Below are 23,966 nucleotides of genomic sequence, written 5' to 3' on the forward strand. Positions count from 1 at the left end.
CTGACAAGTTTGAGTAGACCTGCTTCTTAATGAAGACAAGTCAGTACAATTCATGTGACAGATTTGGCTTTGGTGGTGACAAGAGGTGTGTCCTGAAGCAGAGCATGAGGGTGCAGGAACCAGCGTCTTCTGTAGCCACTACTGCTTAATGGAAGGAGTAGGTAGAAGTGGCATTAAGGTCCAGTGCTTGTGCCACCTGTGTGGGACAGGTGTCCCCACCTGGAGTTCTCATCCCTCACTGGTGAGAAGGTTGGCACCTTATCCCAAGGCCCAAGTTATGCATTTGAAAGATAGAATAGTTTGACTTTTATGGATGTGTTAGATGTGGGCCAAAGGTACTTTTTCTACCAGAAATACCTATAAGAAGATGCAATTTCAATCTCCAGGAGAAACTCAGAGAGGTTGTCCACTGCTCTATGTGCTAGGGTAGATGGGACTGAGGAAGGGAGAAATCTAATTTACCAGAGTTTTAACAACTAACATGCTCCAAAACTTGCAGTATGTTTTGGGAGCAGATCGGGCATAACTGGAGTTATACAAAAAGCAGGAAATTTTATCTTTTGATCTCACCTGTTCCTGTCCAAGAGGGGAACAGAAACCCTGTTTGTGAGGGGGGGGGAATTCCTTGAACTGTTATAAAAATAAATAAAATATAATAAACCTTTCTAGTATAGTCTCCTGATGTGCTAAGCTGGAGAACTGCAGCCCTGCACAAAGCTCGGAGCTGAAGAGTACAGGCATTTTGGTTCATCCACCTCTCTCTCTGTCTCTCTAAACATGTTCTTTCAGTCGTCTGTTACCAGCTTTTATCTGCCTGGGCCACGATCATCATACCCAGCTGTTGCCAAGGTTATACAGAATATAATTTAAAATTAGTTGGTATTGTTTAAGTCCAAATGCAACTACTGAGGACTGCCAGGCTGTGCTGCCTGAAGGGATGTTGAGAGGACGAGCCAGCGGTGGGAGGTGGTGATGTGCAGGCAGACCGGGAGGGCAAGGGGCTCTTGGAGGTGAGGAGAGGGTGGGAGCTGGCTGAGCATGTGCCATCACGCTTATCTGTGTGGAAACTCAACTTCTCACAAACTTTTAAACCATTAATCTGCAAAGTGAGTTTATATAAGCCTGCATGTGGGGGTGAGTGTGTGGCTCTGTCTACGCTGTTAAGTGTTGATCGCAGGTGTGTAAAGGTCCTTGGCTGGATTTGAAGTTGTTGCTCGTAATCCAGTTGCGCATTCTCTTGCCCTTGGCAAGCTGCAGCACCTGCCCTAACAAATCCATAAACAGTTGGCTGCTGAGCTCTGTCCTCGAGTGACTGCAGTGTAGATGTGCTCCTGGTAAAAACTCATTTAGAAGAGGCATACTCTGAACAGATGAACGAGTTAGCTTGGATACCTTTAAAAAAAAAAATCCTATTCTACCAGCACACTTTACTACAACTGTGACATAATTTAGAACAACTCTGCCCTCCTCCTGAAATTTCTAATATACGATTACAGTGTTGCCAGCTCTTGTGATTTGTAGACTTAAGAGGAGACCTTGAAGGAGGTCATTTAGTCCATTCCTGTACCTCAAGGCAAGAGTGACTATGCCTAGGCATAATCCCTGAAAGGTGTTATAGGGACAGTTGCCTTTCTGTCCTTCGTGGTTTCAAAGAGGCTGACCGTTAGGACCAATTATTGCTGCCAACAGGGGTTCTCCACTGATGGTACCTGAACACTAGTGGTAGGTACCTTTGGTGGACCACCCATTTATTTCAAAACTTGCCTTTTGTATGGTGGAGAGTAGGAAAGGTGTTACCCTGGGAGTTATAAAATCAGAATAACTGTATAACTTGAACATCACAGAATTATTTTTAAGTTAGTCTCTTTATTTTGCGCCTGCCTTGATTTTCAGGAAGGGAAGGAATGAGCTGTTTTGGAAAACTGTGCTGGATACTCGGAGTGCTGATGCTACTGATGTGCCTGTGACAGCCCTTAAAAGAGGCCACTTTCTCTCCTGCAGTAACCTCACCTTCTGCTCTCCTCCAGCCCCACAGACAAACTTGTTTTACAGTGTTTTGGAAGCAACAAAGGAAATAGCTAGGTTAGGGCAGTCCCAAATGTCTGCTGCCGCAGAGCCAGTCCTCCTCCAAGCTTGCATTTTTTGATGTTGAACTCTCTTAATAATCTACCTGTAAGTGTCCCATAATAGGACAGAGCTTTGGAAAAATCTAGTTTTTATCTAGATATTTAAGTATCGCCCAAGGAATCTGAAGTCCGTTGCATGGAAACGGTGTATGGGAAAATAGGATGTCATCAAGTAGACGTGTCCTGTGAGCCAGTCCGTTAAGCTGCTGACCTGTGTCTGTAATACAGAGTATACAAAATAAAATTCTTACTAGCAACTAATTTTTCTTTGCACTACCATTAGGCCTGAAAAGAGGGACAGCAAGTGTTGGATAGCTGAAAATGAGTTGCTTTATAAATCCAGTTCTATAAATATTGTGACCATTGCTATCTGACTAGCATGTATACCAGTCTGGGTTAATTCATTATTATTTGTAAATTCACACTTCGTGGTAACTCTGTGGACGTGGTTCCAAAAAAGATTAGGAGTGGGAGCTCAAGATCATGAAATGGTACCTCAAATAACCTGTAGGTACCTTTAGCTCTTAAGCTTTCGTTAGTGTCTTCTCATGGCCACATGCATAACTCCCAGTGGTGCTAATGGGAATTGCTTCCACACACCAAGCAGAGAATAGACCAGGAAATCACTTACTTGTCCATCAGAGATGCTGTGTCTAGATCTGTGACAGGCAAGAGTCACAACTGGCACCATTTACTGTGAACCATGTCTGCTGAATGACGCTGATGTGTGCACCATGGAAAATCTCCGCTTAGGTTTGTGGTAGCAAGAGACTTTAATTAATCAAAGCAGCTTTCTCAAAGTTAGACTTTTTAGAAGTGTGTAAGTTTATCCTTGTGCATTTATCTTATAGAAAAATTCTGAATCCAAGTGCCTGCTGATCGATGGTTGCATTAATTATGCACAAAAAGTTCAATTCTGTCAGCCTTGTTCTCTTTGAATGCTGCTTTACCCTGGGAGGAATTGACTCGCATTATGCAGGTTGGACAAATTCACCTACAGTCTGAACTTCTGTAAAAGTCTCCAGGAAGGTCAGGTTTCTGTTATTTTCAATAATAAATGAGATTTCCATTGAGTAAAATGATGCAGGAAATAAGCTCCAGCTCCCTGAATAACGGTTGTGTGGCCTCTAATGGAGAGCTGGGAAGAACCGATAGAGTCAGAGGAGAGACGAATCTCTCTGAGCTGCAGGTCTTGCAGTCCTAAACTCATAGAGTTGGCTCCAAGGAAGCACAAGTGTTAATGACTTTTTCTGTATTTTGAAGAATGTCTCAGAGCTGTGATTTTAAGATATACTTGCGTACAGTCTTGATCTCTCTCAAGTAAAGTTCCTGTAGGCGAGAGAGAGCTACAGCCATAAGAGGAGAGGATGGTATTTGTGTAATAGACAAAATACTTTCTCACAACTCACGATAATGTTTTCCTCTCACCATGTTTTTGGTGTTTTTTTGTGTTTTTTTTAATTTTTTTTTTTTTTTTTTTTGCCAAATTGATGCTTGGAAGTGTTAATATTGTGTTTTCTTCTTCAGCTCTGGAAGTAGCCTAATTTAGCTTACCAGTCAGAAAGAAAAATAATAAAATAATAATTAATGTGATTCATAAATCTAGAAAGTGTAAAGCATAACTTAAATGGCGATAGCAGTAGGAAAAATGCTATAGTGAATGTTTCAAACTTTAATTTTTCTGTTGAGGTATGAAGTGACCTGGAAGGAGTGAGTGGCAGTTCATCAAAAGGATGTATATTTCCTTGTAATACTGTTTTATTGGCTCTTTCCAGTTATTAATCTCAGAATTGCTAAAAATATATGGGATAATGGACGATTGCTATGCAGAGCTCTAATTTACTTTATTACGCAGTCACTATGGGAAAGTGCTTTAGCTACTTTGGCTCTTTTGTATTGCCTCAAGAGATAATTTTACCCATGTGTTTTGCTCCAGAAGTCATCTGTTGTTTTTCAATGTATGCACATAAACAGCTCTTGCCACTACGCCTAAATATTGAGTCAGCAGTTCCCTCTGATGAAGCCATCACCAAGGCCTGTCACGTTTATCTCAACAGACCAGCTTCACAGAGCACGTAATACTATTAGCCCCAAAATGTTGTCTGCTAACCACAGAATTGTGGGACACAAGTGACCCTCTGCTCTTTCGCTTCCTAATCGGCTCTGAGCTTGGGCTGCCAGCTTGGCTGCTCCGTGCCTCCATAACCTGTCTGAAAAATGGGCACAGCTTCATCTTCCCACCTTGCTGAAGATATTTTGGCAAATGAAGGTGAATATACTGACACATGGGAGCTGCTCAGATTTTGTGAATGATGTTGGAGGATTGGGTGTTCACTTTATTTATATTTTAAATATTTAAAATGTCTGCGATGAAATTATGTCACATTCATTGGGCTTTGGTCACCCTCATCCTGCAGTTGCAGAGGTAGCAGGGATTCGTCTCTGCTTCTCTTTTGCCTTTCTGCAACACTTCCTCAGCGGGGTGAGAGAAATGTTTCTTTAAAAAAAAATGTCTCCAGTGTCACGAAACAATACATCACCAGTCATGCTCTTGAATGCTTGAGCTTTATTGCTATATTTCATTTATGACTTCATCTAAGTACACATCTCTATGTCATCGTGCTGGGAATTTAGACTCCTAACAGATTAATTAGTCTGGCAATCAAGGTTCTGATACACTGTCTTTGGATTTACTTGAAATCAGGTAAGATGTCACTAGCCTTTCTGACTGCCATGTTGCTACGCCACTGGTTGTCACCTTCGTGAGAGCAGGTGTGAATAAAACTTATGTTGCCCTTCACAGCCCAGCATGCTGACATGGGCCTCTGGTGAAGTCTGGCAGCCCCGTGCTGGGACTTGTGGTGCTGGGAGGTGCCTGCCAGCCTTGTTGCCTCCACCAGCGTGATGGGCAGCGGGGACCCCGCATCACCTTAAATCAGCAGAGGGTCCCGAGTCAGAAACCCAGCTAAGAACAAAAAAAGTTTGTTTCTTTTATTTGATCTATGAAACATTTATTGCCTCTAGGCTGCTATCCTGCGGAAACCTGAGTGTGTGTTTAGCGTGAAGCATGGAAGTTGGTCTTGAAGATATGGGGTGTTCGTGTGCTTTGAACTAAGCAGGTGATCTGCAGCAAGTGCCATTACCAGTTCTGTACCAGCATCTGTCCAGCAAAGTGGTTTCATCTGAAGGACTCAACACAGTTGTCAAAGGATAAATGCTTCACAGTTTGAAAATAAGTGCTGGAGTTCAGGTTTAAACTTTATTTTTTAGTAAGGTTTTATCTGCTATATGACATCCTTGTCCTGAAGACAAACATTCTGGCTCTGATAATCACTTGACTGTCCTCTCTGTCAAATAACATATAGATACTTTTGAGAGATTCTCATCTCTCTGTTTTATTAGAGCCCAGATCTAATTATGTGTTTGCAGGCATTCATTTTCTGGGCATGTACTGATCTAGTAGCATGAGAAAGCAGATTTCTGGAAAACTGTCTTCTCGACACTCCAGATCACAATATCCCCCACCAACCGTGGCTAAGCCGAGGAGGTAATTGCGGTTTTGACGATTACTTCCTTACCCTCGGTGTGATGCCAACGCAGGTACAAGCTAAAGCCTGGTGGTATTCTTATTTGTTGGGAATTGGAGGCAAGACATGGAACAGCTTGTTTTGTTTGGGCTGCCAGACAGTTGCACAAGGATAATTTTTGTGTGCTGCTTATTTATGTTGGATTCAAACCAGTGACTGGTGGGGACCTGGAGATACTTTGGAATTACTCACCGCAGTGAAAGCAGGAGCTGCCAGTGTTACGGCTCTGTGTGCCATCTTGTGTTGTCTGTCGGCCAGTCAATACTAGAAGGGCACTGGTAAACCAGCAAATGACTTTAAAATGGCATTTAAAATCGGGGCACTTGCAGAAAATTATTTGCAAGAAGCTAATAAAATGACGGAGTGTGTAATGTGATGGAATGATTGTTTTGTGTGAACACAGAGCTATAAACGCCTACACAGGGACATTTAACAGAGAGAAGGTATAACTAGAAATCATCAGATGAAATGAAGCAAAGACCATTTAAGCCAAACGCTATGTCATTGTCCCCAGTTTAAGCACTGGAGTATTTTACAGGGGTGGTGCTTGGCTTCAGAAAGGCAGAGTAAAGCACCCTGTGGGTATATAGCCTATGAAATTCACAGGTGATGACAGGATTTGGAGGCAAGGTTTTCATTATTTGTGTGCAACTGAAAAAAGCAATAAAATAAGTGGAGAAGCCTGTATACATTATCAATAGCATGACAGTTAGCTTCAGACTGCAGAGGTGCAGTTACGCGCTGCCTAACCAGCAAGGCTTACTGTATCAGGGAATCTTTTAATTAAAAGTGAGGAAAATGTATTGTAACTTTCGTTTTCCTTAGTATTTTATTGCACTTACAAAACTATAAGGATTAATAAGCTCTTTCTGTGTTAGAGCTAGGGCTGTGGAATTTACAGCAAGGGAACTGTAAATAATAAAATATTCTAGTAGTTTTTATTTCAGTGAAGTAAGAAAAGAATTAAAATTAATGTATTTGTTTTCTTTTACATGTTAACACTTCCCACTTATCAATAGAGATGGGTCCGAAACTCAAAACAGCAGTTTGTTCATGTTTGGCATTTTTTCAACATCCTGAGCAGTTACCTAATCACAACATTACAGAAAGTGAACCAGGAGAATGTTTTCAACCAGCAAAAGCATTAGCAATCGTGAAGAACTAAAGCGTGCTGTGCATACAGAGCTACTGAAAAAAGTACAGAAATTGGTAGCAGTTAAGAACAGGTAAAATTAAGGGACAGGATCTGTAGGGAATAGTGCTTAAATGCACGTGTTGCTGGGTAGATTTCTGTCTGTTCTAGTCCTTCCCTTGAGTTTTCCAATAAGTGCATCCATATGGCTACATAACTCCGTGTTTCTGTAATCTGCATACGTCTTGCTATATCTGATACATTTGCATTTATTGGTCAGCATTGAATATGAATCTGGAAAACTACTAAGCAAATGTCAAGGAGGATTTGTTAAGGAACAAGACCCATCATAACCAAGGGTTGGTGGGTGGGCAGAGCCAAAAATTGAAGAGCCACAGGAGACTCGTGGCTTTCTAAGAGTGTGATGAGGTTATTGCAGTTGGAAGTCCATTAGGTTTATAGCATTTCGCGGCCATGGGCTAGGGGAAGAAAGTATACCGTGGAGGCAATATCTCCAGTGTATGCTGCTGGTTTAAATATTGATATTGATTCCTGTGGAAGTGTGATGGAATGGTGTTTTGTTTTTTTTTTTTTTAAAAAAATCCTCTCTTTGAGTCTCTCTTTTCAGTAGACTGGATGTGGTCACTGAAATAAGCTTCAGGCAATGCCTCAGAAATAAACGTGTAAGTTTTATATGACTCTCTCTATAGTGGAATTTTACAGAGATCAGACTAACAAACTGATCTAGTTTTAGCCACATGGTGTTAGGCAAGGTTTTTTATTAAGACTTTTAACTGCAAATTAAAGGTCTGCTAGAAGGGTAATTAAGTCAACAGAAAGAGTTTTATATCACACCCAACCAGGGATGGCCCACATTGTGTTGTACTTATCTCTGCAGTACAAACAGCCTCGAAGACAAACAGCAAGGGAGGTAAGTAATCTTTGTTGAAGCAGCTGAGCTAGTGGACATCAAACAATCTCCTATTTATTACTATAGCTTTAAAGTGCAGAGTATCTTTTCATGGATATATGTTCACATATGTATGCAGGTGTCAAAAGCAAACTTTTTTAAAAATAAAAACTGACTTGAAATACTGCAGGTGTTTGGTCTGTGTTGGAGAATCGATTTATTACGAGCTTAATTTCAATATCTGTTCACAGGACACATCTGAAGCCTTGAAGTAGAATAGAAAATATGATACATCATTTTAGGGAGATTAAAATTTTTTGTATTCAAGTTTTAAAGAAAAGATGACTTTTTTCCTTCCAATAATTGAGGCAGCTTGTGTAGTAGTGTCATTGTGGGGAACAAACAAGCAGTCTTGCTCCTGGGAAGATCTACTGCTAATCTCACTGTGAAACAGATTTACATGTATATGACTGACAGTAGTTTCTGATGTGGTTTTTTGTTCTTCCTTTGGTTACAATAGTCCAATATATTGCCCATATGAGTTTTCTTTTTTTTTTTTTTAATTTTAAAAATCAAAGATAAAACTGTTGTGTTCTTGTTCACTTTATTTCTGCTTCAAGACACCACTGCATGACTTCCACCAAACTGCAAAGTTCCTCCATTACTTCAGGGTGTGTGAAAAGGGTTGTGCAATGTTTACAAAACCGTTAAGTTTTTCTGGAAAGCCAGTAAAGTCAGCTCATGTGATTTGCATGGGTTTGTGTCTCTCTTTACTCTGTGACTTGGCAATTCATCTTGTGAGAGTTTGCAGTACATTCAGTCCCAAGTGCTGTCTTGGCCCCTCATCTTTCCCAAAGCCCTCTCCTCCCAGTCTCCTGTCTCTAACATTAAGCAAAAGGTTTGAGTGTGTTTTATTTTTCACCTATTCTATTATTCTTCTCAAATATGACCTACTCAAAACTTGTACCAAGCCACATGAAGATCCAATAGTTAATAAAAACCAATTTTTAATACTACACTCTCTTAAGCTCAGCCACTCAGCCAAACATGACAGGGAGCTGATGGGTGTTTTGTTTCTCAGCAGCTGAGTGCTTCTACTGACCAGTTCACAGCTTGGTTTTAACGCTAGCCCTTGACTTATGGAATCATAAAAGCATTGAATCATTAAGGTTGGAAAAGACCTTTAGGATCAAGTCCAACCGTCAGCCCAGCACTAAACCATGCCCTGAAGTGCCACGTCTGCATGTCTTTTAAATACCTCCAGGGATGGTGACTCCCCCACCTCTCTGGGCAGCCTGTTCCAATGCCTGACCACGCTTTCAGTGGAGAAATTGTTCCTAATATCCAATCTAACCCTCCCCTGATGCAGCTTGAGGCCATTTCCTCTCGTCCTATTGCTAGTAACTTGGGGAAAGAAACCAACAGCCACCTCGCTACAGCCTCCTTTCAGGTAGTTGTAGAGAGCGATAAGGTCTCCCCTCAGCCTCCTCTTCTCCAGGCTAAACAACCCCAGTACCCTCAACCTCTCCTCGTAAGACCTGCTCACCAGACGCTTCACTACCTTATGAAAATCTCAGACTGGGCTACACCTTCTCTTTGGCAATTTGTAGGAATCAGATAGCTTTGCATGTAGCCATGAAGAAAGCGGATATAAAGGAAGATAAGTTGTACCTCCAGATAAACTACTTCCTATAATGTGAAAGTATAAATAAGACCATGAGGTATTTGTTTAAAATCGCTGTTTGCGTGGGAGCGACCCTACATCCCAGGTCTCCTGTGACTTTTTTCAAAGTAGATTTTAAGCACTCATCCCCACGCACTTTTGGCCTGTTGTATTTAATATGGATGTGCACATTCATATGGGATAGTCATCCTAATCCACGTTGTGCTTTTCCATAGCTGCTCTGGGCACGCAGCGTAGAGCACTGCTGTGCCTCTGCTTGGTAAGGCCTGAGATGGCTGATGTGGGGCAGCCCTGAGCAAGCGCTAAGGGGATTGGGTTAGGCTTCAGTTGAGATAGTCCAGAGTAAATGATCTACGGGATTAAAAATAACCACCTAATAAGGGTGCTCTGTAATTATCCGGTGTATGTATTTAATTTAACATCTTCAGCTGTAGCTTTTTCGAAGATAGACAAAATTTCTACTGAAGGTAACTATGACAATTATTACATGGAAGAAAGGTGGTCCTTTTGAAATAAAGGTGTGTATCATGGTTGTAGCATTATCGAGACTTCTGAAAACGTGTATATGAGAGAAACAGAATATAAATGCAAGTATATAATCACCCTGTTAATTTACTTTCAGCTAATTTCACTTCCCATAAGTCACATACACACTTATACAAATGGCAATTTCCATTCATTTCTGTGCCAATATTTAAAAGCAGAACATTACAATGCAATCTCATTACTACAGCTTTATTGATTTATAAAATTACACTTTATTACACTAATCCATATATTAGAAAGAATAAAATTGTGCACAGTTACAGCTAAGGTCTTCTCACCAAGGGGTTACATAGTTTGCTTTTTCATCAGTGGTTCACAATTTAAATTAGTGGATGTCATGTTGCTGAACTCCTTGAATACAGGATTAATGGCAAACTCATTAGTTCATGAAGTTTAATCTTCTTGGTGGGTGTCCCACCTTGTGGGAAGTGAGAGGGATTCGGCTGCAGGTGTCTGGTGAGGTAACAGCAATCACTCAAAAAGAGGGATCCAGAAGGCAAGCTGCTGCTATTGCGAACCCAAGAACATCTATTATTTATGTTTTTTTATTTGATGCCAGAATACTTTTTTTTCCTTAGGAGAAAACAAATGAGTGCTCTGTAGGACAGATGAAGAGAATGTAACTGCATTAGCAACTGCCACACTGCAGTAATACCGTCGGTGGTACTTTCCCAGGTCAGGGAGATGTTGCTAGTGTTGAATATTTGGCCTAGATCCTTAAACAGGTCTTTTTAAAGTGGCTTTCTTGGGCAGTGTGGCACGTTTTGTACCCTTATTTCGTCTAGTCATCAGGTAATCAGCAGTTTCTTTTAAATTGATATTACAGTCAAAAGTGAACCCCTTCATGCTGAATTGGCTTTGTGTAGCCACGGCATGGTGTTTCACAACACATACAGACAAGTTTGCAATGCCCCAGTGCAGCAGCAAGTTATTTTTGTGCCTTTTAATCTGTTAGGCCCTGATCCTGATCTGTAGGGTTTCCTAAATCCCATTGATTTCTCTAGAATTAGGTTCCTGAGGTCCTCTGAGAGCCTGGGTCTGGCTGATCTTGTGCTATAAAATGGAAACAAACCCGCTTTCTCTACCTCAAAGTGCTATAAGGATAAACGTGTTCAAGATTATCAGTGTTCTTATTTGGTGGCAGTGAAGGCCACAGGAATACCAAAAATAGATTTAAAAGGGACAAAAATAACTTGCTGCCTGGAGGGTATACGAACTCTGAGCTGTTGCTGTGCGACTTGGCTGAATCATTTCTCCAGGGTGGCTCCAGGCAGTGGGCACTTCTTTGAGAGAAAGGGTCAGAGAGATGCATCAGGACACGGTGCCTCAGAAAGAGGGAGAGCGGCTTTTACGTGCACTGAGGGCCAACCTGCCGTTGCTCTTGTGCGTGGTCAGCACAGTCCTTTGGGCAAGAGGGGATCCGCACAAGCTGCTGCTTTGGGATCCAGCTTTGGCCAGTTAGTGCTGGAAAGGCTGGTGGAGCAGGAGGAGATACTGAACTCTTGGTACAAATCCCTTCCATCACCCCCTATAGAAGAGAAATTACTTTAGACCACAGCACAAAATGCATTTCTTTCTGAAATGTGTCTGTAGAAAGACAGGTTTGTCTTGGTCAGCTGTTTTCTGGGTTTAATCCGTTGTTCTTACTGATTACGGTGACAGAAATTTGCTTTTAGTACTGCAGTCATCTGTGTGGCCAGCATCTATTCCTGCGCGTGCATCGTTAACAGAGCCATGAATGAATTTCTAGCGACAGACCACATTCTCCTTTGGACTGAATTTCTACTCCGCCACCAAGACACTTTGAATCCTTATCACATTCTTGTGGTTTATAGGTATCAAGTCACTGACTAGATAAGGGACAGACAGCATTTAATAGCCCAGAATGAGCTTCCTGAGTTTCGAGTTTCAGGAGAAAAATGTATTTATAAGTCAAGCATGTTTGGTTTGTAACAGGCTAGACCTCTCTGAAGCTTCCATATCTTAGTGTAGTTACAACTATAAATTACCACAGGTAGGCACAGACACACACATATATAATGGATAGTATAACAGTGGCCAAATACAATTCCTTGTACTGCTGTTGAAAAAAAGCCCAGTCAGTAGTCTTAGCTTGGATAACCCCAGAAGTCAATACGATGAACTGGTTTGGTGTACTATGTTTTCTTACAAATAGGTTACACTTTATTTTTTGTTCACATAGATAAGGCTATTTCTAATACTGTGCTGCAGATAAGTTCTGCCTTAAGCTTGGCTGCTAATCAGGTTGCCTCTTCTGGAGGCAGACCAGGTTGTCTCTGTCTTTTCCTTTCTCCACTTGCCTTTAGCAGATCTGTGAAGTTCGTCCTGCTTTCCAGTTATCTGGCACCATAGGTGACAGATGCAGGAGAGCAAAAGCAGGCTTTCCAAATATCCTGTGACATGAGGGAAGGAGGTGACCTCTAAACACTGTGCAGAGGGAAGAGGGGCTGTTTTCCTAATATGTCTCTTACTTGGCAGCTGAAGATCTTGTCAGTGTAGGTGATGAGAGCAGTCTCTTCTTGCCAAGAAAAATAACAGTCTTTGAGAGCAATGGTAAGAGCAGCATCCTTCCTTCTAGCCCACCTGCAGAGAGCCTCTTAGCAAACACCCACAAGAGCGCTTGGCATTGCAGCTGCGCGAGACAGTAGCATCCCTGTACACTTCACATTAAAAGCTTATTTACTACAGTTCCATTCACCTGTGGTAACCACCAGTGACTTCAGTTTGTATAAAATATGGTTGTAGCAACTATATCATTACTCTGAGTGTATAACTCCCACATTATCTGTCATTTTAAGAGAAGCTGGTCAGTGGAGATGAGAAGCAAATGACTTGTGGTTTGATCAGCTATATTTTGGTGGCTTACCAGATTATGGTTGCCAGACAGTGGAATTGCATAAGGATCCTGCAGAAGTCATTGCTTTGCAAATGGGCAATGTAGGTGCTCTGCACTTGGGAAGTCAACTTCTAAATGACTTGCTAGGGGCTGTTTTGGTGCATGGTAACAGAATTACTGCTCAAGAACTGTTTTTGTTTTAACAAGAAAGTAATTGAAGTGACTACAGCCCCTTTGAAGTCTTTACAATAAGCAAAGATTCTGATTAATTTAGCAGCAGGGCATCAGTGGCTATTAACAGCTTAACATGAGGCCCTGGTAGATTGATAAGAAGCTAAACAGCCCCTGAATCACATATTAACAATCTGGCCATGCTATAATTGAGACTCATGTTGGGTAATTGTCAGCATGGTTGATAGGCAACACAACAGCAGCAGCTATTTGTGTTTTAAATGGGCACTTAAATTATTCAGAATAATAGTTGATAGTCATCAGTACATCTGAGCCACAGCCTAGTTATTCCAGGCATGGATGACAAGCTTTAATTTAGTTAGCTTAAGTACAGCACTGAGCTCTGCATGGGCAAACTCACCTGTGTCTATAAGAAGTATCTCAGGTGGGGTCACCAGCCTATGGTGAGATCCCTCTTCTGTGGCCAGGCATTAGTGGTGCATAAATAAACTGGGATGCAGCTAGCTTGGGTGTGATAACCAACAGCCAGGCCAATATTTCACCTAGCATCTGAGCCACCCAGTTATATATAGTTTTACCTCCAGACCAAGAGAAGGTGAAGCCTGCAATGCCTACCAGTAGCCTTATTTTTATTTACTTATTTTCTTAAGTTTTCGGTGGCTGTAGAACATTTGAGCAATTCCACTGTGAATTTAATGTCTATAACTAGTTTTAGATGTTGTGAGACATTCTAGCCAAATAAGAGTGAAAGTTATGAACCGTTAAATGTGCAGAAGGAGTCGGTAACCACTCAGTTGCTCCTCCAGTTTCTTCTTGTAGTAGCATTAGCAATTCTGAGCTAGTCACACAGTGGGACATAGCTCAAATTAATTAGCTAAATTGCTACCTAATGGCAATAAGATTTGATGCCACTTAATATTTCGGTGCAAACATGGCAAGCAGGTTAAAGTATTTAAATATGATTGACTTGCCTTTTCTAGTGGAGTATCTTAACATTTGGGCCATCTGCAGCACTCATTGTGCTCAATTAATTCTGCCATTAGCAGTGGTCTGGTCTGCTATTAGCTCTGATAAAACGTACAGTCCTCTCCTTCGGTGATGACCATCCTGTGGTAAGGGTGCTGAAATGCATTTTAAAGGGGGAGGGGGGGAGGGAGGGAGGAGACACACACTATGCTTTGTACATAATTAAGTGGCATTACTGATGGGGGACTTAATTACATTTTGGAGTTTATCAGCAGAAAGCTCCAACGGTAGCTTGCAGCCTGCAATGGCGTTGGGCTGCGCACACACATGCTGCACAGTAGTCGAGCACTTGTTTCAGGCAGTGGAAGGGCTCGGGGTGGAAGGTGCTGATTATTCTTGGCATCCTGTGTCTGAGAAAAGTCATCGAGTTCGCTTACGCGCCTCTTGGTTTTCTTTTCTTTCCCCCTTTCTTTCCACCCGCCCTCTCTCCCCACCCCCCTTGTGAAGCAACCCTTCTGGCTTTGTTGTAAGTGTGGTTTGTAATCATTGTACACATCCCAGATGGTTCATGAAAACTCTTTGAAATGCCATCTGCCAGGCGTGTGTCCAGCCGGCAGCCTGTCATTCTGCTACAAGAAAAACGGAGGCGGGTTTTCCCTTCCCCCTGCCTTTCTGAATTGCATTCAGTAACACTTGCTCAGATGTGAAGCAGGATAACAGCCTGAGCATCTGCAAGCAATCTTTGCTCTAGACAGCAACATGGAAAGTTGTTGGGTTTTTCGCCTTTGCCCAGATAAGATATTCTAACCGAGGTAGTTTTTATTTTCCCTCTGTTTGTTGCTGGAGACGGACGCTAGGTGACAAATGTTATCTCTCTGATGTAATGTTTTTCTTTTAAGCGGCGACTTGGCGTTTCTAATGCATTCAGCGTGTGTTGCAAGCAATCGCGCTGATAGCAGGCACATCTGCGATTTTTCGACTTGAACATATTCAGGAAATTAAGAACACTGAGATGAAACAAATAGATCCATTAAAATGGCTCAGAGGAATTATGGCAGAGATATAATTGTCATGTCAAATAGGCAGCCGGCACTGGTAAACTGCTGACTGCAATTTTACTGCTATAAAAATTCAGAAGGAAAAAACCCCCGATTAATAAATACTCTCTGTGGGAAGATATAGATAAAGAAAAGAAGGCGGCTTTAAAAGATAAAGTAAAATGAATCCTGAAGTTCCATGATCTTTGTGTCTCATGAATGTGTGTTGTCAGTTACTGAGAAAAAGTATGTCCCGATCTTTGTCATTCGGCTCATGTGCCGCATGGCTCAGGGTGACGTTTGACTGATGCATTGGACGAGGAGCACTAGAGTCTAATTCTTGCTTCCACCGTGCTCTCGGCGTGGGACAGCTCCAGTGCATCCTTGGGCATACTTACTGCTGAAGCTTCTCCTTCTTCCTCCTTACATCTTGTGTGCCTGGTTTAGAGGAACCTGGCAGGGGTCAAAAGCCATGATGCCCTGGTGAGGGTCCTCATGGCCTGAACGTTCACAGCGATGTTCGTGCTTGAGGAGGAGGTGCTGCGTCCAAGCTGTGCCCCTTCCTCCCGGTGCCCGCATGCTCCTTGAATGCCAAGGAGGGCATTGCCTGCTCAGCCTCGCTGCCTGCTCAGCCTCGCTGCCTGCCTTTAGATGGAAATGCAGGCGCTCAGGCAGAGAGGCGCATGGGGTACAGTTCCAGTATTTCTCTGGTCTACATCTGTGAAAGACATCTGTTACAAACTACTTGGTAAAAATCATTGTAGTCTTACTGTAAGGATTCAAGAATACAAAGAATGCAAGATTGAATCCTTTCAAATAGGAAAGAGTAATTCTGCTAGTAGGGTGAAGATATCCATCATCATTTCCATCCCGTTTTTTGCTTTTCCTCCTCCTGCCTTCACCCATTTACACAGCTTCAAGAGAAGGAATGATAGAAAAAGCACAGGAATTTATAGACTATCTGAGGGCTGATGGTAAGTAATAAAAAAAGAGAGTGAGTTTCTATTTTGAAACAAGAAATGGAGGATGTTAGAGAAAGTGGATGTCTATCAAGGAAATTAATCTGGTGATAGTCTTTCAAGAGTGTCACTCTGTCAAGACTGACCTCTTGAACAGTCTCTTAGATGAATAGGGCATAAGCAGACTTTCCGCTTCCCTGGCACTTGAGGAAAACATTTGCCAGATGCAGGCATGGTAAATTTATGCTCTTTCAACTTCTGAGAGCAGAAACCTTCCCAATTAGTTTCTAGAAGCTCAGCTTCTTTGTACTTTCTTCAGTCCTTTTATAGAGGGTTTAAGAAATTGTATGCGCTGAGAAGGCACTGCCCAGGGGCCAGAGGGGTCCCACAGAAGTGAGAAATCATGCTTCATTAAATGTTAGATATGGTTTCCGCATCTCTAAAGTTATTCACAAGCCGGCAGATTGGTTGCGGCCACAGCACTCGGACACCTCCAACTCTCTAAAGCTGCTCTTTCTTCTAAAGTTCAGTTTCCTGTACCATCTGTAAATCTGTCATTTATATTTAATCTCAGATGTACAGAATCCAGCCATCTCCTAGCCTCCGGAGTCATGGAAAATAAAGGCTATTGAACAGAAATTGATCCTAATCAATTAAGCTGTACTCAGTGACCTAAAATGCAGTGGCCCAAGCCATCTTAGCAAAAAGTCATGAAATGACTCATCTCACACCATGCTTCAAAGGGTTGTAAATTGGTCAGAAGGGAGAAGTTTCAGAGCTGGCAGAGTAGCAGTGATCAGAGCCCTGATCTCCATGGGTACTGTTTAAATTGTCAAGTGCTAGATAGAGATTCTGTGTGAATTATTACTCAAAAGAAAAAGTATTTCTTGAACTAAAATGAGCTTATAGGTGAACTTCTGTGAGAAGAGTGATAAAGTGATGAAGAAATAACGGAAGCTAGAAAGAAGTTGCCTTATCTGAGAATGCAGATTACAGTTTATTGAAGTATGAGAGTCTCTGCAAATGGTGGAAGGTAATTGCTGGCATATGCTCAGATACCAAACTCTTCCAGCTGTGTTTTCTGCATGTGATATGAGAGGTTTCTTTGCTGGACAGTCTTTCTGGGAATATCAAATACGTGGGGTAGAACAACTGGTTCCACCAGCTCAACCTCTGATCTATGTCTTGTCTTGTTTTTATGTGGATTCCTAACTTCTAGATGAACTCTTGACACTGCTGTCTGTGTAACTCACTGAATTGTATTTTACAGATACTGTTGGATCTTTATGATAATTTTTTATTGTCCCTTTTAACTCTTGATAAGAAAACATCTATATTAACATGCTTATTTTTCCTTTCAGGCACAACCCGCCCTCCAAGAGAAGGAGAAGTGCCTGGTGTGGACTATAACTTTCTGACTGTGGAGGAGTTTCTGGAGTTGGAGCGAAGTGGGACCCTTCTGGAAGTAGGAACTTACGAAGGTATGGAGCCCTGGGCAGTGAAAAAGCACTTCAAATAACTGTGGTAGGACACCAGACTTGCAACACCCTGGCTCATGTTAACCAGCTTGAGTTAGGACCTCAATTTCCATCCTAGTGCTCTACTTCCCTCTCCTCTGTTTACCCTGAGAGGGAATTCTGATATTGCTGTCATTTTGTCTTTTCCTTTCAAGGTAACTACCTCAGAAGTTTAACGTCAGTAGGCCAGGAAGATCCAATATGAAATCCAGTAACAAAATACTGAGGGAAGACAGAGTGGCAGTGAATGAAAATGCATCTTTTCTTTGTGTCCGCTATAGCCCATCTCATTGTTCACTTTTTCTTCCCTCCCGCTGTCTCTCTTTCCCTTCACCTTCCCTACATATACATCCTTCATCACCCAGTTGTGTCTCGCTATGCAGCTACATGATGCACTGCTTTTGGCCTTTTTTGTTTTTTTCTTACTTATTCTTGTATAATTACTTCTAACTTGGGTCATTGTGTTGATCCTTTTCACAACACAGCTTTACGAACAGCAGCACTAAGACAGCCAAGGGGCACTGAAATGTCACTAGGGTGAGAGGAAGAAAAAAGACTTCCAAGAAAATGCAAGGCAAATCGGACATATTTAGGTATACGATAGGGTTTATGTAACTAAACCTGCAATCTCCATCTCCCTTAAATTGAAAATTCCTTTTGGGGCGGGGTTTTTTTCCTTTTTTTTTTTTTTTCCCCTGGAGAACATTCAGGTGTACCTTTTGAGAAGACAATGGAAAGAAATACATTACAGGTTTGAAAGTCCTTCCAGTGTACTTCAGCTCATTCATGTCATACTTACATTTGCAAGAAGTTAAATGGGTCTTGTCGTAATTACAGGAAGTTGAAAAAGCCTTATTCTTGCAGCCGTTAGTAAGCAACATGAAATACATTTAAAAATAGGAACTACGCATAAATAGCTGATAGTCTTTGGAAAACAGTCATCAAATATGGACAAAAAAGATTGTCACGCGTGGGTTTGGTTTTCAGGCTAAAAAAAAAAAAGTCCTGAAGCACTGTTTGTTTAGTCTACTTCCGTAAAAACTCCCTGTAGGTCACCTTTAGACCTTGCACTTATTCCCAACTGCTGACAATTGCATTGTCAAACCTGGTTTGCATGGAGATGGTAAATGTATAAGTTGGTTTCGCTCTTCCACCTCTCTGAGCTGATTAGCTCCATCAGCACCAATGCTACTGTTCCAGCAGCAGCACTTCTCTGAAATGAGCCTTTTCCTCTCCATGTTTCTAATTATAACATTAAATTAGTTTTCTTTGTCATGGTACTTGAAATAAATCAGCTGAACTGCCTCGCCATTACTTCCTGATCGTATTTGTTCTGGTGACCTTTCTACTTGGAAAGACAAAATGGGTAACTGTCTGTAAGCTGGCTCCTGGGACTTGCTGGGAATTAGTTTTCAGGAAATGCTGTACCCATCTGGGACAGCTATAACATGGTAGTTTCATTGCTTATGTGATTATATGCAGTAGCAGCTAAACTGTTTAGATTTCATGGGTTGCTTTTTTGAGTTGTTGAAGATGAGGTTGATTTCTCATAAGTCTAATGCGTATTTCATTTCTGTGGATGATGGCAGTGTCTGAACTTTAAAGGAATAATTTGTCAGAAGTGCTGAGAAGCTTCTTTCCCCATTGACATTGGTGATGCTGGTGCATAGTGGTTCTGGAGAGCTGGCCCATGGAAGGAAAAATCAATAAGAATAAAGCAAATAATGATGATGCATGTGTGCACATATGCATCAAGACACATTACTATTTGATTGTAATGTGAAATAAATAAAGTTCATTTTTCACTTATAGCTTCAAGAAATGATTTTGCTGCCTTCCAAGATTTCTTTAATGGCTTTGTTGTACTTTTGTTGAAAATCTTATTTTACAACTGTATTGATCAAGACAGTGTTGGTCTTGATTAGATCTTGGAAGATGATGTGATTCAGACTCAATGCTGCAATCAGCAGCAATTTTATCTATTAAAAAAAAAATCCACCAAAAAACCCAGACCACAAAGTAAGTTAGACTCCTAATGTCCAAGTCTTTGTTATTGCTCAGCTTTATAGTCTTAGATTACTTTAATTATAATTTGTTTTATGCTGCATTTTGCTGCCTTCTTTTTTTTTCCTTTTTTAAATGTACCACCATGATGAAGTTGATTGTATTTTTGACCCTGCCAGTGATAGTTTGTTCTAAACCAGAGGGACAGAACCCAGCAAAAGGAAATAGTCTTCTATTTCTCTCTGGAGAACAATAAAATGATACCTTTAATGCACGGCTTTTGTTATTAATAATGTTACCTATTGTACTGAGTAGGAATCAAATAATTGCAAAGATAGGGTTGCTTTTTATTAGAATGTAGTTAGATGGTTTAGAGATGAAGGAAGGGCAATGCTATGAAGTGGAGAGTAGTGATGACGAATGGCGTAGTTTCCACATGCCTGGCAGCCACAAGTTCATGTGGCTCAAGCAGGATGGTGGTTTGTGGTCACGGTGGTCCCAAGGTCCCTTCTGGCCCTTAATTCCTAAGCATCTGCATGTGATTGGTGGGGAGATGGATGTATGCTCTGTGTTTCTGACCTGAGTAATCAAGATGAAAATTCTGGCATTACTATATGGCATTTGTTTGCCTCTTGGAGGCATAAAGCCATCCAGGTACTGGCACTGTCCTTGGAAAAACCTTGCAGAGGAAGATGTAAGGTAATTATTTGTATAGTAAGTTACTGAAGAAAACTTCTGGGGAAAATTACTAGAAAACAGGGAACTGTCGGAAGAGGGGTAATACACAGGACTTTGATGCTGATAGGGATACTATTGATTTGGAAAGCATAAAGAACAAGAAGAGGAGAACAGTTGGAAACCATAAAAGAGTAGGAGAGTGTATCAGGTTTTGAAAGAACAAGCTGGGTTTTGAAAGTGCTTTATGTGCAAAGAGAGAAACTGAAGCTGAATAGGACAAAAAAGGTGTTGCCTGCCTACTGGGCTGCATAATGTCATTATTATTTCTTCTGGTGCTCTGCAAATAGGCTCCTCTGGGCAGTTTTTGATTCAGATCCTGGTGAATGCAGAGTGGGCGTGGCAGCTGCTTTTCCGGTCACCTGTCACCTCCGTGGTGTGTTCTGCACCCAAAATGCTCCAAAGCTCCTGATCAGGTGGGAGGGGGCGTTTGCAAGCTTTAATTCCTCAGGGTTTCAGTTCCAGTTTTAACATGCCGATTTTTAACCATAAAGCCTAGAAACTTCTTTTTTCCCCTAATGAAAGCTACATGTTGGTGACATGAATCCAGGAACTGGAGCTGAAATCCTGGAAGACCTGCCCAAAGCTGCGATGCCGCACCAGTATCGGTGCTTGCATGCAACATGCTCAAGCCAGTTAGTAATTCCCATTGACAGTACTCATTAGGAAGGAAAATTCTTTTTAGATTGCACATTGTCTAGGCCTTCTGGTGGATAGGAAACCATAATAATAGTAATCTCAGGTATTCATTGACTGATCCTTCAGGGCATAAAATACTGACAGATGAATAGAGGTAATTGTGTAGGTTACTAATTATTTAGCAATTACTTCTGCATTTGGGTTGCAGGCTCTCACGGGAACCCCAAGGGAGGACTGTTTTGAGCAGAACCACAACTTCTCATTCTTACTCCCGTTTCTTCCCCAGCTGCTGAGTGTCCCTGGGCAAATCAGGTGACTGCTCTATATTTCAGGTTACTGGCCTGGAGAATATTAAAACAACACTTACTTCTCTCTTCATTAATATTTCAGCAGATATCCTGTGCCTGCAGCTATCTCCTGTTAACAAATAGGGGGGAGAGAGTTGAAGCAATGGTATTTCAGGGGGCCGTGCTGAATGCTGCGGTGGAGGTGGGCGCTGTGCAGAGACACACGGAGGCATTAGCATAGTGGCTGAATTTTGAATGGGGATGGCTGTGTCGCCAGGGTCTGCCAAGGTGGTATTAATGAATGCCTGCCCAGCACTTAGTGATTCTCAAAAGAAAAAGTGCTGCACTTTATAACGTGTGAAGGGTTATTACATTACAGCATATTATTGTCAAGGCATCATCTTTCATTCTCAGGACAAGTGTTATGTGATTGCCAAGAGAAGTAATAAGTAATCTGCATTAGTCTCATGACTAAGATGTAATGGGGTGACTTGCTAACATTTTTAAAGTGCATAAAACCAGCTACTGTAGACAGGGTCTCCGATTGTGGTACTTAATGAGTGTAATAAATTACCTTAATAGTGCAGTTAGAATTTCAGCTGAAGTAGAGAGGTGTATTCAGCAACATGCTTCAAATCAAGATGCCTTTAGCCTAATTTATCTGATGTGCTCGCTCTCCGTGGGTTTCTCTGCAGCAGCCCTGCTCTTCCAGCTGCTTTAGCAAAATGGCTGGATTTTCTTTGCTGCTCTTCTGGTGCCTTTGCAGCCCGTGGGTCTTGCCAACTTGGTACAACCTTGAAATGAGAGCTGTGTCTGTGGCATGCAAAACATGACAGGAAGATTGGGCGACTAAGGGTGGCAGATGCTGGGGATGCCCATGCAGCGGAACAACATGTTCCGCTTAATAAGATAAGATCCGCTTATTAATGTCTCCATACTACAGATTGACTCAATAATTCATAATGGCTCCTTTAGCACCATTACAATGTATCATGTCAAATATCCACTTATTAACATCTGTGCACTGCAGAAAAATCCTGGTTCTATCTTTGGCTTTTATACTTTTAAAAAAAACTTTTCTTTTTAGCCACTAGTAGGAAGAAAAGACAATTTTGTGTACATTCTTGTGTGTGAGCGTGACTATCAGTGTTCAGCATGAGTGCTGCTATACTGAAGTGTCATCTGATAACAGTGCCTCATTTTACAAAGAGCTAAAGTGGTAGCTGAGTAGCGCTCTCTAAAAGCAAATATTCAAATAACTGATAGGGTTTTAGAGTGGTTTTGAATTTCCTATGGCTTTCCTGATTGGCTTCTCTCTGTGCGCTTTCAGTAGGAAGTTTTCCAATGTGAGCTCTGTCTGAAATTGTTCATTGGCAGTCCTGCTTTTCACTGCTTCTTGATGCATCTTAAAAGACAAACCTTGGGAGAAGAGGTTATTCCCAAACACCTCTGGCAAAAAAGGATACGGTGACTTGGTTGGGTTTTTCCTAAGGGAGATTTCAGGTTATTTTAAGGCATTATTTACTCTCTAATCACAGCCTGATATGTTGAAGGCTGTTCTTAGTAGTCCATTGATAGGTGGCAGCCAGGCACATTTCGGCATTGTGTCTTGGTGCTGGGTGTGCTCGGGATGGTGTCTAGAATTGGCTGCTCCTCTCTGATGTTATACAGCTCCCTTTGCAGCTGGGCAGCCCTTCTGCGCCGGGAGGCAGCCCAGCCTCCGCAAGCAGTGGCATTTCCCTTCCGCTGCAGAGCTCGCCCCACGCTGTGAGCTGCGATACACATGCCACCGCCTTCCAGAGAGGCAAAGTGTTAATGGGACACATCCTTGTGGTGGGAGTAGGTATATAAATATTCCAGTATTTGCAAGAAAAAGAGCTGCATATTGCAGTGGCTTAACATTGCATTTTTTTGACTCCTACAGCCTTGTGCTAGGTAGGGTGTGTTCCAGCTGCCTCTCCTGTGTTCTCTGTATATACCACGCACAAGCACATACTTATTTGCATGTGACTATAACAGTTGCTCTAATATAGCTGAGGTCAGGAAACACCCTGAGCTTCCATAGCCGTCACGTGCCCCATGCTGCCAAGATCATATTGCTTATGTGTTACTTTAAGTATCTTTGCTTTGTTTTGGCTTGTTAGAATTTTTCCGTGCATAAAATGTGCTTGGGCACAGGTGTACATGAGAGTTAACAATAGCATGTGGCAATACCTAGTGATATCTCAATGTGGGAAAAATTGGAATAAATGAGACTGATTTGATATGTAGGTGACTTTCTGCTATGCTGTCATTGCCTATAAGAACACTAATTGGAGTATATGTTAAATTTCAGACATAAATTGAAATGTGCATATTGTAACATTTTGACTAATTTAACAAGAAACCCAGACTGATCTTTCAGTTAACCTCACCACTAATAACTGCAGAAATTGACAGAGAATCTACTATTTAAAGCAAATTGGATTTGCATATATTGCAGGTTAATTTCTCTGAGATCTCTTTCCATGCCTCTTTTGCTTCTGATCCAGATGCTGTATCTGTGGCCGCCTCCCGGTTGCCTGGATACTCTGCATTTCCTCCAGGCAATTGCTAATCAATGTGCAGTTGCAGCTAGGTGAATCCCACAGACAGCAGCCAGATCTGTCATCTAAATGTAGAAATCTGTAGCAGAATGTGATCTGGGAAGAGAACAGACAAAACACTGTAGCAGGAGCTCTGCTCCCAGGAATCAATTCATCCTGTGCTAATCAGACATAAGCACTCTTGCTGGATTAGATGAGCAGAG

General features: G+C 41.7%; 1 protein-coding gene across 33 annotated transcripts in view; it reads left to right on the forward strand.

Annotated features, from left to right (window-relative positions):
• Window positions 1-23,966, forward strand: part of MAGI1 (membrane associated guanylate kinase, WW and PDZ domain containing 1) — a 359,200-nt gene that overhangs the window by 250,732 nt on the left and 84,502 nt on the right. For all 33 annotated transcript variants that reach the window (XM_075095718.1, XM_075095720.1, XM_075095721.1 and 30 more), the window contains exon 3: window positions 17,358-17,477. In XM_075095718.1, coding sequence (XP_074951819.1) covers window positions 17,358-17,477 — 120 coding nt within the window. The remainder of the gene's footprint in view (window positions 1-17,357; window positions 17,478-23,966) is intronic.

The sequence above is a fragment of the Phalacrocorax aristotelis genome, chromosome 6, assembly GCF_949628215.1.
Source record: "Phalacrocorax aristotelis chromosome 6, bGulAri2.1, whole genome shotgun sequence".
Taxonomy (NCBI): Eukaryota; Metazoa; Chordata; class Aves; order Suliformes; family Phalacrocoracidae; genus Phalacrocorax; species Phalacrocorax aristotelis.